Source organism: Nyctereutes procyonoides, unplaced genomic scaffold (assembly GCF_905146905.1).
Source record: "Nyctereutes procyonoides isolate TBG_1078 unplaced genomic scaffold, NYPRO_anot_genome, whole genome shotgun sequence".
Classification (NCBI taxonomy): Eukaryota; Metazoa; Chordata; class Mammalia; order Carnivora; family Canidae; genus Nyctereutes; species Nyctereutes procyonoides.
The window spans coordinates 12,250,793-12,265,651 of NW_026575049.1; the positions used below are offsets into that span (position 1 = coordinate 12,250,793).

The window sequence follows — 14,859 nt, forward strand, 5'->3', positions numbered from 1 at the left end:
ATGGCGAAGCTGCGGGTGGCGTACGAGTACACGGAAGCCGAGGACAAGAGCATCCGGCTCGGCCTGTTTCTCATCATCTCGGGCGTCGTGTCGCTCTTCATCTTCGGCTTCTGCTGGCTCAGCCCCGCGCTGCAGGACCTGCAGGCCACGGCGGCCAACTGCACGGTGCTGTCGGTGCAGCAGCTCGGCGAGCTCTTCGAGTGCACCTTCACCTGTGGCGCCGACTGCAGGGGCACCGCGCTCTACCCCTGCGTGCAGGTCTACGTGAACAACTCCGAGTCCCACTCCAGGGCGCTGCTGCACAGCGACGAGCACCAGCTGCTCGCCAACCCCAAGGTAGGGCGCCCCGCCGGGGAGCGCGGGCCGGGGGGGGGGGGGCCGGGAGAGGGGGGCTGTGCCCACCTGGAGCCGGGGCAGCGGGGAGGTGGGAGGGGGCCGTGCCCACCCGGAGCCGGGGCAGGGCCTGGGGGTTGGGGGGGCTGTGCTCACCCGGGGCAGGGTCAGGGGGGAGGTGGGGGGGCTGTGCTCACCCGGGGCAGGGAGAGGGGGGAGGGGGCCGTGCCCACCCGGAGCCGGGGCAGGGGGCAGGTGAGAGGGGGCTGTGCTGACCCAGGGCAGGGGGAGGGGGGAGGGGGCCGTGCCCACCCGGAGCCGGGGCAGGGCATGGGGGTTGGGGGGGCTGTGCCCACTTGGAGCCGGGGCAGGGGGCAGGTGGGGGGGCTGTGCTCACCCGGGGCAGGGGGAGGGGGGAGGGGGCCGTGCCCACCCGGAGCCGGGGCAGGGGGCAGGTGGGGGGGCTGTGCTCACTCGGAGCCGGGGCAGGGGGGAGGTGGGAGGGGGCTGTGCCCACTCGAAGCCGGAGCCGGGGCAGGGGGCAGGTGAGAGGGGGCTGTGCTGACCCAGGGCAGGGGGGAGTTGAGGGACTGTGCCCACCCGGAGCTGGCCCAGGACGTGCGGGGGGGGGGGCACCCCGAGCCGGGCGGCCGGCGCTGCAGGCTGCTGTGGCCCCGCGCGGCTCCCCCCGATCCCCGGCGCCCCCACCCGGGGGACCCACGTGAACACTCCGCGGGGCGCCGGGGTCCGGGGGGCGGTGCCGGCCGGGGGGCTGCGAGCGGGCGCGGGGCTCAGGGCGCGCGGGGGGCCGGGCGGCGCCGCGCGTGCCGGGGACCGGGGAGCCATCTGCGCGCAGAGCGGCGAAACTTACTGAAAATAGAAAAGCCTCCGTGCGATGTACCGAACATTCCTTCCCTGGCAACTTTTTATCGTTCTCAAAAGAAAAAAAAAAAAGGGAAAGAAAAAAGGAAAAACCTGGTTAGGACTCGAGGGAAGCAGAGCCGAGGACGGAGACGCAGGAAACTGGTCCCGGGGGAGAAAAACACTTTAAAAAGCCGCGTCCTTGGCCTGTGAACTACTTGAGCTGCGTTAGTAGAGCTGCTTCTGCAGGAAGGCCTCGCTCCTCTCTCCCTCTCTCTCTCTTTTTTCTTTCTTTTCTTTCTTTTCTTCCCTTTCCCTTTCCTTTCCCTATCCCTTTCCCTTTCCCTTTCCCTTTCCCTTCCCTTCCTTCTTCCTTCTTCCTTTCTCCCCTTCCCTTCTCTTGCTGTGTTGTAGTTGCTGAACCATTGAGTCAGGGTGTTTCCCCTTTAAAGTTCCCGCCCTTTGCGCCCCTCTGCAGACCAAGCAGAAAAACCATCCAAAAGGCAATGGGTCTCTTGTGCACAGCAACACTTTGTTAACTGTACAAAAGAAAACATTTCTCTATTAGCATTTTAGGAGAACTTAAAACAGACCCGTCATTTCTCTGCAGGAAGACTCCAGGTCTCGTTTCCTCAGCAAACAGTAAATTCTTGGATTTGGGAAATTTAAAAAAAAAGGAATTCCTTTAAAAAAAAAAATGACTCCTCTTTTAAAAAGATGCTCTTGGGGATCCCTGGGTGGCGCAGCGGTTTGGCGCCTGCCTTTGGCCCAGGGCGCGATCCTGGAGACCCGGGATCGAATCCCATGTCGGGCTCCCGGTGCATGGAGCCTGCTTCTCCCTCTGCCTGTGTCTCTGCCTGCCTCTCTCTCTCTCTCTCTCTCTCTCTCTCTCTCTCTCTCTCTCTATCATAAATAAATAAATTAAAAAAAAAAAAAAAGATGCTCTTGGGGCAGCCCTGGTGGCGCAGCGGTTTACCGGGGCGTGATCCTGGAGACCCTGGATCGAATCCCATGTCGGGCTCCCTGCAGGGAGCCTGCTTCTCCCTCTGCCTGTGTCTCTGCCTCTCTCTCTGTGTGTCTCTCATGAATAAATAAATAAAATCTTAAAAAGATGCTCCTGTCAGTGAATGTAGATTCATTTCATTTAGAAATGAAGATCATATCGAATAAGTAGACCTAGAGATAGATTTAGATAAGGCATGATGTTCAATGTCCTGAAGAAGCCGTGTCTCAAAAACAAACGTAGGTCAATGTGATAAAACCCAGGAATCTCTAAAGAAATCTTAGAGACATCACTTTGATTCAGGGTTAAACCATTAATATAAAGCACAGTGCCAAGCAGGAATAGAGATGCAGCAATCATCTGATACTTCGTCATTTAGGACGCATCGTTGTAACTGGTGAAACACTGCTAATAGGATAGTGTTTCGGGGACCGCCTGGTGGCTCAGCAGTTGGGCACCTGCCTGGGCCCAGGGTGTGATCCTGGTCCCGGGATCAAGTCCCGCGTCGGGCTCCCCATGAGGAGCCTGCTTCTCCCCCTGCCTCTGTCTCTGCCTCTCTCTGTGTCTCTCGTAAATAAATAAAATCTTTTAAAAGAAAAAAAAAAAGATAGTGATTCAGGCCCTAATAATAAATTATGTACACAAATACCAGTAAATGGCTAATATCTAATCAAGACATAGAGAAGTTAGGATTTACTGCAAAAAGCCTGCTTTGTAATTTCCGGGCAATTTTGAAGGACCTGGCAAAAAAAACATAAATTGGGATCATTAGGATATAGATTTTTACCTCCCTTGGAAGCAGTCATGATGCTTTATGTAATGCTACGGTTTTGTCTTTCTCTTTTTGTTGCAAATAGTTTGTTTTCTTCAAGTGCCAGTCCAGATCCTGGCAACTATTGTTTTGAAGAAGTATCTGGACAGAATGACATTTTAGGAAGTATTCAAGAAATGACAGAATTGGAGAAAGATAACTATGCTACCAAAAACAAAACAAAACAAACAAACAAAGAAAAAAACCGCGATGAATCCCATGCTGGTCCATTTAGTCAAGGTTTCCTTAGGCCGGCCAGTCAGTCTATACTGTCTCTTTATCCAAATTGTGATTACAGTAAAGCCTTTAGAGAACAGAGGTTTGTTCTTTTGCAGTCACCTTTCTGCTTTTGGACAATTAAATGCTCCATTTGGAAATTCTTGTAAGCCATCAGTGATGGAAAAATTCAACAGCCGAAGCTCGGTGCCAGAGTCCAGGACAGAAGCAGACCGTGTGCACTGTCCTCTCATCTTAGGCAACACCCGTCGCCCCTTCCCGTGCCTCCTGGCTGCCTTCATCTTTTCTGTGCCTCACGTTACCCACGTATCGAAGGCCTAGGTTCCCTGCCCATTCCAATGTCCCGATTCCCTTCCATGCTGCGGATCCTAATCACCTTCCGCCTTTTTCTTCTTTGCAGCCCACTACTGTAAGAGCCCACTTAGGATTTCACTTCTTAGGGAAAAAAGAACAGGGACTCCTCCCCCACCCCTCCCTTCAGTTTGCTGCCTCGATTTAGTAAAAGGGAGGGGAAGGGAAAAGAATATTGCAAATGTAGACTTCTTAAGCCACAGACTACCAAAGAGAATGATGTGAATCAATGTGACCTTTGACTAATATTCTCTTTAAAATACCTTTAAGTGGATCCTGTCCATATTGTCAGGGGTAATCGGTGTATCTATCCAGTCCCACGACTTAGTATTCAAGTCAGTTGGTTATACCAGGGACCTGCTCTGGGATTTAACCGCAGTGAAATCTCAGTGTGGGACCAGCTCCTGTGGCTGCTCTTCCCATCACTGCATTATTCCTGAGGGGCCTGCAGTTAGTTGTGTGGGCTGAGAGCTTTGGTTCTTAACCGTGGCTGCCCATTAGACTCACTGGGGGAACTCTGAAAAGAAATTCTGGTGCTTGGGTCCCACCCTCAGAGATTTGGACTTGGTCTTGGGAGAGTCCTGAAGGTGGTTGGTGTTTTTTTTAAAAAAGTTCTGCGAGTGACCCCCAATGTGTAGACAGAGTCCAAAACCACTGGCTTAGAAAACATACTGTGCAAGAAAAGTGAAATAAGAACCAAAAGGATTCATTGTGATTAATACCTGTGTTCTCAGGTTCAAAGATGTTACTGATGCTACTGAGTACAGGGAGCTGGTGTAAAAGGAGGGTCTCAAGGAAATTCTGAAGGAAGAGAATCATTTAACGTTCGTGTAGAAACGATCATCTAAAATTGGTTTAGTATAAACGGAATGTAAACGGAATGAACTTACACAGTTTGTTTGCTTTTTGCATCAATATATACGTTGGGTGGCCAAGAAAAGATGAATTTTTAAAACTACCTCTTGTATGTGCAACAAGAGAGAGTGGGTGATTAGAGGCTATATGTTTTATTTTTGCTTCGAGAGTTTTTTTTTAAATTTCTTTCTCTGGTCTGAAAAACCTAGACACAAAGGGAAAAAAAATCTGTTTCTAAGAAACCAGTATTGTGAAAGGGAGAGAAATTCATTGAAGAGAAGGAAGACTTTAGACTTTGAGTGTTTTCTCCCAAACTGGATGTCCCTAACTGCGCCCTTGTAGCTTCCTGTCACCTTCTTGGGACCTCCCCATCCTTAGGAGCCCGGGTGCCCTAAGCCCCCGTGCCCCGCCCCCACACACACACTTCCTGCGGAGGCAGTGAGGTCTGCTGGGGTCAATTTCTGAACTCCATCCCTGAAATAAATGTTCAGTGTGATATACTTTGTGCTCTCGGGAGGCCCATCAAATGAAGACTGAGTAATAAAAGGCTAAGCTGGCTTGTGAGGATTTCTCTATTATCTTTGTTTCTCAATGATAAACCTGGCTTGCTGTGGTTTTTCCTCTGGTGACTCTATGAAATAAGTTTTGGTACGTAGGTAAAACTCAAGTCTGCCAATACTTGCTTAGCATCTGGGTTCAAAGAACGGAGCCAGAAACGGGAGCACATCTTCGAATCTTATGATCAAAGAACAGGGTGAGAAACAGAAGGACAGCCAAGATAAGTGTATTCATTTAACAAATATTTGTTAAATGCCTACTTTGTGCTAGGAGTGCTTGCAGGTTCTGAGGCTAGAATAGAGATCGAAATAAAGTCTCTGCCCTCGTGAGGTTTATGTTTTGGTAGATGGCGACAGACAAGATGTAGATTTATAATGTCATGTCGTGTAGTGACAGGTGTGTAAAGAAAAGTCAAGCGGCATTAAGAGTGCAGACCGTGGGGAAAGAAATGAAGGGCTACGCTTCTGCATAGGCTGGTCGATCAAGTGACATCTGTACAGAGACCTAAAGCAGAGGCATTAAGGACATAAAAGAGTCAATCACGTGGCTATTGGAGGCTGAGGGAGCAGCGAGTGCACAGGTCCTGGGGCAAGCGGCTACCAGGCTAACGGGAGGATGACAATAAGGCAGGACGATAGCAAGCAAGGTGGAAAACAGTGGGAGGTGAGGTTAGGCCTTACAGAACAGGAGGAGGGCTTTGGATTCCATTCTACCGGTGGTGGTAAGCTGTCCGACATTATTATAATAAAGGACTGGATTATAATCAGACTTAAACTTCTAAAAAATGCAAATGAATCCCTCTGGCGGCTGAGTTGGGAATAGAACTTGTATGTGTTTGTGTGTGTCCAGGTGTATGCCCATGCTCACTCGTGCAAGGGGAGAGATATGGGGGCAAGATAAAAAACAATGTGTCCCATGGGGAAGGGGAATGATGATGATAGCTTAGATCAGGAGGGAGCACTGGTGAAGGTCACCGATGGACTGGTCAAAGATGACCCCACAGTCTGTGTTGAGCACAACCGGGTGAAGGGAGGTGATTTTTTTCCTGGATGGGAAAACTAGAGGAGAGTAGTTTTGGAGGAGTGTGATTGAAAAGCTAGGGTTTAGTCTTAGATACGTCTAGCAGACACACAAGGGAGGATGAATCCATGTGTTTCTGCCCTCAATGAGATCATTCTCTAGCAAAGAACACAAATAACTATCAAAAATCCTATAAATCCTATAAGGAAGTCCAAAGACCATGATATGAACATCTAGGGAGGGAAGATTAGAAGAGCTTCATGGGAGAATGAAACATTTGCCATGAAATTTTGAGAATGAATAGGATTTTCATCTTGGGAGGAAAAGTAGAGAGGACTGAAAAGAACATCAAGGAAGAGAAGATGACAGGAGCAAAGCTGTAGAGCTGCGCGAGGTACAGGCTGTTTGTGGTCCATCATCAGATGGACCAATCATCAGGTTGGAACATCCGATGTGGAGAATGGAGCCTATGGCTAAGGCAGGAGAGTAAATTGGGATCAATAATGTTGAAATCCTTGACAGCCTGCATGGGTTTGGTGACATTGGGAAACCCTGATAGGAAGAATAATGCACCCCCTCCACCAATATGTCCACATCCTAATCCTTAGAACCTATGAATATCTTATATTCCATTATGTTCCATGGCAACAGGGAATTAAAGTTACAGATGGAGTTAAGGTTGCTCATAAGTTGACATTAAAACGGAGATTATCCTGGCGCGGGCCGAGGGTAATCACAAGGATCCTTTAGTGTGGAAGGAGGTGATCAGAATGATGCACTATGGGACAGACTCAACCAGCCATTGCTAGCGGTATATACAGAAGGGGGCCATGAGCCAGGGAATGCAGGCAGCCTCCTTTTCCATGGAAGTGGGAAAAGACAAGAAAATAGATTCTCCCTTAGAGAATCCAGAAGAGAGTTCAGTCCCCGCCGGTGTCTTGATTTTAGTTCAGGGAAACCTGTTTGAGAATTCTGACCTTTAGAATTTACGATAATATATTTGTGTTGTTGAAGCCATTAAGTTTGCGTTAAAGCAACAAAGGGAATCTGATACGGGAGCCAAGGAAGGTTTTTGAGTAGGTGATTTGGTATTTGAAGCTGTGGCCAGAACATTAAAAATCTACCTATATTACAGCTCTTTACAAACAGTCTACTCTGCAGACTACTAGACTCCTGTCCGAGATTACTTACCACGATCCATCTCTGAAATCGATTTATTGTGTATGAAGATTTCAGTTATTTCTAGAACCCCCCAATATTATGTATCTAAAACACTAGTCAGAAACTTTTCACTTTTACAAAAGAGATTTATTATGTTACAGTATATTTTGGTTACATTTTGGGGAAAAAATGCATTTATTTTATCACAAACTTACCTCAGTTATAAAGCTTTCTACAAGTTGTTGACACATTATGTTTATTTAAACATTTTTTGGCACTCATCAATGAATGAAAATGTATTTTATTTACCCTGGGTTCAATTATTTATTTTTTTTAGTCTCCAGCAGAGTTTCATATTCAGTTGAGTTCCTAGATAAGTAGTATATACATTTATATTAAAATTACCATAATTATTCAAGTAAAATGCTGAACAGAATGGTTTTTAATATTATATATGTTTCTAACTCTTCCTTATGCTGTGACTTAGATATACTCTAGGTCACAAAAATGTGTAAAAATTTGTACTTTTGAGTTGTAGTAATATCCTTTTATTTTAAAATAATCAGTGTCATATAAATTAAACCGTGACTTTTATAAACTAATTTAAATACGGTTATTTCATGCATTTGCTTTGTTTTGTAGCAGACTCTAGCAGATTGGGTCACTAGAAGGTGTCTGTCTATATACTGAAACATATGTGAAGGAATATCCATGCATCTCATTCTCCTGTATCACTCATCTGATTGGTACAGCAGACTAAATGGACTCCGAAACCTTATCCAGTGTCCAGTTACTAGTTGTAACCTAACTATATTACAGTAGCATATATTGTATCTCATTTAGAGAAAATTAAATCCTAGAAACTTAAATCTTACAAGTTTAACCCAATTTTTCCTTTGTAATAAATACATGTACTTAATGGTTTTTATCAGGAGAACTTTATTTTAAAATGGTTCTAAAGAACAGAAAACCAGAAAATAATACTGCTTAGTAAAAGCTAAGTTCTCAATTTTGATTATAATAGCTTTCTGTTTTCTCTATTTCAAGGGTAAAAATACCAACAAAATTCATCTCTATCTCTTTAAAACCTGCTTCTATTCTGGACTCTTGTTTTCAATGGTATCATTATTCTCTGCTATTAATGCTTATAAAATTTTTCACTGCCAGTGTCCTAGTCAAGAGCATTATCATTTGCTTTCATTATTTCAGTATCTTTTTGCTGATCTCCTTATATCTAGTACATTTTTTCCTGCAAACCAGGGGTTTCTCAAAGTGTTGTCACTGGACCAATAGCAGCAGTATCATCTGTGAATTTGCTAGAAATTCAGATTTTCAACTCTCATCCTAGGTCCTAGGTTCCCAAAATGTAACCAAAATATACTGTAACATAATAAATCTTTTTGGTAAAAGTGAAAAGTTTCTGACTAGTGTTTTAGATACATAATTTTGGGGGATTCTAGAAATAAGTGAAATCTTCATAAACATTGATTTCAGAGATGGCTCATGATAAGTAATCTCAGACAGGAAGAGTTTAGTAGTTTGCAGATTAAATTGTTTCTAAAGAGCTGTAATATAGGTAGATTTTTAATGTTCTGACCACAGCTTTAAATACCGAGTCATTATTACTCACTGAATCAGAAATTCCACTCCAGTTTCTGGCTTAGTAGTTCTATGCCGAAGCTCAAGAATTCATACAGTAAAAAATTATATAAATAGGTGGGGAAAATGAAATGATATAAAGCAAATAGTCCAAAAGAAGGTAAGGAAAAAATAAGATAGTACATTTAAACCTTTATTTATTTATTTATTTATTTATTTATTTATTTATTTATTTATTTATTTATCTATCTATCTATCTATTTATTTATTTATTTATTTTTAAATATTTTATTTATTTATTCATAGAGATGCAGAGAGAGAGAGAGGCAGAGACACAGGCAGAGGGAGAAGCAGGCTCCATGCAGAGAGCCTGACGTGGGACTTGATCCCAGGACTCCAGGATCATGCCCTGGGCTGCAGGCGGCGCTAAACCGCTGCGCCACCGGGGCTGCCCCTAAACCCCAATTTATAAATAATTATATTAAATATAAGTGGACTAACTTCTATTTAAAAGACAGATTATAGACTGGGAAAAAAAACCCTCAAATATATGATGCTTTTCAGAGTCACACATAAAATATAAGGACATAGAACAGTTAAAAGTTAAAAGATGGGAGACTATACATATAAATATCAACCAAAAAGAAAGAAAGAAAAGAAAAGCTGGAGTATTTGCAATGTATCCAATAGATTCTCAGGCAGAAATTTGTTACTAAATAAAAAGGGACATTTTGTAATTGTAAAAAAATCAATTATTAAATATTAGGATATACCTAAAAATATAGACTCAAAATCCTTAAAAAAAATAAAACAAGCCAACAAGCCTATCATGATAGAGGTTTTTTTTTTTAAGATTTTATTTATTTATTCCTGAGAGAAAGAGGCAGAGACACAGGCAGAGGGAGAAGCAGGCTCCCTGCAAGGGAGCCCAACGTGGGACTCTATTCTGGGTCCCCAGGATCAGGCCCTAGGTTGAAGACAGTGCTAAACTGCTTAGCCACCTGAGCTGCCCCATGATAGAGATTTTAACACACCTCTGTTTATGACTAATAAACAATCTGATGAAAGTAATATCAATACATATATAATAGATTTAAATAACATGTTTTACAACAGACACAACTGACATTTAGAATAGTGGGTCCAGTTATAGCAAGGTGCACATTATTTTAAGTGCTCCTGTAACATTTACAAAAACATCATACTCTGGGTCAAAAAAGTAAGCCTCAACAAATTTTAAAGAAGTAAAATAATAAAGATTATATCCTCGGTGAAATTAAACTGGCAATTGTGAAATTTTACTGAAAGGTATAGAAGATGTCAGAAGTTCACCAGGATATGAATGAAAAATTAAGCTCTACATTAAAAAAAAAAGAAAATTTGACACATAGTTCACAATCATAAAAAACCAGTTCTAAATGAAAGAAAAACTAAATATGAAAACTATAAAATAACTTTATGACATAAACATACTTAAGAAATATTTTCTGAAATGAGGCTGAAAGGACATAAGAGGAAAAGATTGATACTTCTGAGCACATTAAAATAACAATTTCTGTATGACTAAAATTATGGTAAACAAAATAGAAGTATAAGCCAAATACTAGTAGAAAATAATGGCAAAACAAGTAATAAGCAATAAGTAAAAATGAAAATGTCTATATCATTAAGAGAGTGGTAGATGGCATAATGGGAAAACGAGCAAAGGATATGTATAAGCAATTCATGAAGGAAACTCAGATGATCAGTAAATGTGAAAAAATGCTCAATTCCACTAATCTCAGGGAAATTCAAATGACACCAATAATGGAATACCATTTCACACCCATCAGTTTGGCAGGACTTAACATGATGAAGTATTGTGTGAATTCAAGAAAGGTAAGTCTTACCCATTGCTAGAAAATTGGTTCAACTACTTAGGAAAATAATAAAACGTATTAAGTGTAACTGAAGCTTTGCATACTTGACAACCCAACAATTTAACTTCAAGGTATTTACTGTAAAACAAAAACAAAAACAAAAAAAAAACCCTTCTGACACACATCCAGGGAAATATATATATGAGGAATTTCATTGCAGAATTGTGTATAGTAGTGAAAAGTAGAAACAACCTATTTGAATTAATTAAGATACTGGATGGGATACTTTAACAGGAACCTAATCACAGTGACCTAAACAAAGCAGGTACTAGTTTTTTTTTTTGTTGTTTTTTTGTTTTTCTCTGTAAATGTCAGGCCTGTAGGAGCCAATCCCTGGGGCTGTGCCAGTCTGATGTGGAAGGTTATCCAAAGACTCAGATTCCTACCATCTTAGTGCTCTACCATCCCTTAACATGTTTTTTACTGACTTGAGGCTATCTGCCTTTCAGGCAGTAGGAAAGGAGAAAAGAGAAGATAGTGGTTAGGCAACTTTCTTTAAAAAAAGTGGCATGTAATTCACATAAAATGATATTTGCCCTTTTAATAGGTAGTTTTTGGTATAGTCACAAAATTGTGCATTGCTACTGTCTAATTTCAGAATATTGTCATCAGTCCCCAAAGGAATCTGATGCACATTAATACTCATTCCCCATTCTCTTAACTTGGTCATGGTATATAATCATTTTTTTATGTAGATTTAGTTTGCTAGCATTTCGTTGAGGATTTTTGCATCTGTACTTTCAGATATATTGGTCTGTAGTTTTCCTATGTCCTTGTCTGATTTTGGTATTGTGGTGATAGAATTATTTGGGAAGGGTCCCCTCTTCTATTGTTTGGAAGTTTGTGATTATATACCATGATCAAGCAGGATTCATTCCAAGAATGCAAGGTTGGTTCAATGTTCTAAAATCAATCAGTGTAATACACCATATTAATAAAATATAGGATAATCACATTATCTCAATCTATGCAGAAAAAACATTTCACAAAATCCTCTTAGTCTTAAAAAAAATCAATAAACTAGGAATAACAGAGAACTTCCTCAACCTGGTAGAGAGCAACTATGAGTAGCTAATATATTTAATGGTGAAAGGCTGAAAGCTTTCCCCTTAAGATCAGAAATAAGATGAGGATGTCTGCTCTTGCCACTCCTGTTTGATGGTGGAAGTTCTACCCAGGACAATTAGGCAAGAAATAAAAAGACAGCTGAATTGGAAAAGAAGAGATAAAACTATGTAAGTCCCATGATCTTGCATAAAGAAACTCCTAAAAGATCTACCAAAAGCAAAACAAACAAAAAACCCATCTATTAGACATAATTAATTAAGCAAGATTACAGAATTCAAGGTCAATATACAAAAATCAATTATATTTTTATATACTAACAATGAACAATCTAAAATGAAATTAAAAACACAATTCTATTTACAACATTATCAAAATAACAAAACACTTAGGAATATATTTCATAGGAGTATTTTTAACAAAAGAGTTAAAAGACTTGTACCCTGAAAACTACAAAACACTCTCAAGAGAAATTAAAGAAGGCCTGTTGTTTGTGGATTGGGAAACTTAATATCGTAAAGTGGCACACTTCCCAAATTGGTCTACAGATCCATTATAGTCTGCATCAAAAACGCAGCTGGATTTTTGTTTGCAGAAAATGATCCTAAAATTCATATGGAAATTTAAGAAACATTAAGGATAGCCAAATGATCTTGAAAAAAGAGGACAGTGGTGGAAGACTCACACTTTAGAATTTTAAAACTTACTGGAAAGCTACAATAATAAAAACTCTGTGGTACTGGCATAAAGATACACATACCAATCTATGGAATAGAATTGAGAGTCCAGAATAAATGAGTTCATTTATGGGCGATTGGTTTTTGGCAGTTCTGTCAAGAGCATTCAACAGGTAAAGAACCGTCTTTTTAACCAATGGTCCTGAAACAGTTTGTTGCAAAAGGACGAAGTTGGACTTCCACCTCATACCATATGCCAAAATTATTAATGTAAAATGGAGCAGAAACCTAAATGTAAGAACTTAAACTATCAAGCTCTCAGAGAAAAACATAAGTGTGAATCTTTATGTCTTTGAATTAGGCACAGTTTCTTAAATTGACTTGAAAAGCACAAGCAACCAAAGGAAAAATTGATTATCCTTAAACACAATTAAAAACTTGTGTTTCAGAGGACACCGTCAAAAAAGTGAAAAGACAACCAGGAGTGAGGAAAGATATCTGCAAATCAGGTATCTGATTAAGATTGAATATCCAGAATAAATGGAGAACTTCTACAACTCAACACAACAATTAAAAGGCTTAAGATAAGCCAACTTAAAGATAGGCAAAAGATGTGAATAGATATTTTTCCAAAGAAGGTATACAAATAGACAATAAGCACATAAAAATGTGTTCATATATGTACAGGGTGTCTTCTTGGGGTGATAAAAAATACTCTAAAACTTTTATGGCAGTGATTGCATGCTTCTGTGAATCTACAAAGAAAACATTGTATTTTTTTACATTTTTTCAATTGCATATTTTATTTTTTTAAATTTTATTTATTTGAGAGTGAGCAAGGAAGAGTATAAGTAGGGGAGAGGGGCAGTGGGAGAGGGAGAAGCAGACGCCTCACTGAGCAGGGAGCCTGACACAGGGCCCCATCCCAGGACCCTGGGGTCATGACCTGAGCTGAAGGCAGACTCTTAACCGACTGAGCCACCAGGCGCCCCTGAAGTGTACATTTTAAGTGGGTGAATGAAATGGTATGTGATTTATGTTTCAATAAAGCTTTTATCAGAAAAAAAAAAAAGATTTGCTTTGCAAATTTTGACATTTCGAATATCTCATAAAGAGATATCTTACTCAGTAATGATGTTAAAACTTACCTATTATTTGGAAAAATACACATTTAAAAATACTAAATTTAATACTAAATTTATTCCCAAATTTTATTTGGAAAATAAAAGTTTTAATTTTCTAAACCTGACACCAAGGGTAGAAACCATAAAGGAATGCACTGATTTGTTTAATGACATAAAGCATTAAAATTCAAAGAAAAATGATAAATTTGGAATAATATTTACACAATGGTAGAGAAATGATTCAAAACTCAATATGTAAAGAGCTCTTAGCAATAATTGGCCATCTTTTCAGTAGAACACTAGGCTTGATTAATTTTATGTGTCAACCTGACTGGGCTAACAAATGCCCAGAGGATCAGTAAAATATTTCTAGGTGCACCGGTCAGGGTGTTTCTGGAAGAAGTATTTGAATCGTTAGTCTCAGTAAAGAAGATCCATCCTCTCCAATGCAGGTGGACGTCATCCGATCCGATCTGTTGAGGTCTTAAGTAGAACAAAAAAGGAGAGAAAGGGTGGACTTGCTCTCTGCTTGAGCTGGAACTTGACATTGGTGCTCCTGTGACCAAAGGCCCTCAAACCTGAACTGAATTACACCACCCGCTTCCCTGGGTCTCAGTCTTGTGAGCAGCAGGTTGTGGGACTTCTCAGTTAACCTTGGGCGAGCCAGTTCCTCATAATAAATCTCTTACGTGTCCACCTGTATACTCTTGGTTCTGTTTTTCTGGAGAACTCTCGATAAATACATAAAGCCAGGGCATGAACAGGCAGGCAGCTCAGTGAAGAATCACAGCTAGGCAGACACCGAAAATATGTGTGGTCTCACTAGTATTCCAAGAAACTCCAACTGATAATGTTTCCAGGTTGATTCTATGAAAACAATTTTTTTTTTTTTGCTATGTTAAAGACTTAAACATCAGCAAGAAAATGACCAAAATGGGGAGATGTCATGGATAGTCAGGTGCAGAAAAGAAATACACATAGTTTTTTAAATATAGAAAAAAATATACCTCTAATTAAGAATGCAAATTGGGGGCACCTGGTGACTCAGTCAGCTAAGCACCTGCCTTTGGCTCAGGTCCTGATCCCGGGGTCCCGGGGTCCAGTTGGAAGGGCGTTGCACTCTGCCCCTCCCTGACCTTGTGCTCTCTTGTGCATGTGGTCTCTCTCAAATAAAAATCTTCAAAAATGAAAATTAAAACAAGAAGTCTCATATTTCACCAGTCATGAAATTTAATTATACCAGATTTATTTTTTAAATTTCTTTTAATGATATGAGGGTAGGGAC

The 14,859-nt window shown here is 41.2% G+C and overlaps 1 protein-coding gene across 1 annotated transcript in view; it reads left to right on the forward strand.

Annotated features, from left to right (window-relative positions):
- The window catches only part of KCNMB4 (potassium calcium-activated channel subfamily M regulatory beta subunit 4), a 59,132-nt gene continuing 44,273 nt past the window's right edge, over positions 1-14,859 (forward strand). The window contains exon 1 of the mRNA XM_055327769.1: positions 1-336. Within this exon, the coding sequence (XP_055183744.1) occupies positions 1-336 (336 nt within the window). The remainder of the gene's footprint in view (positions 337-14,859) is intronic.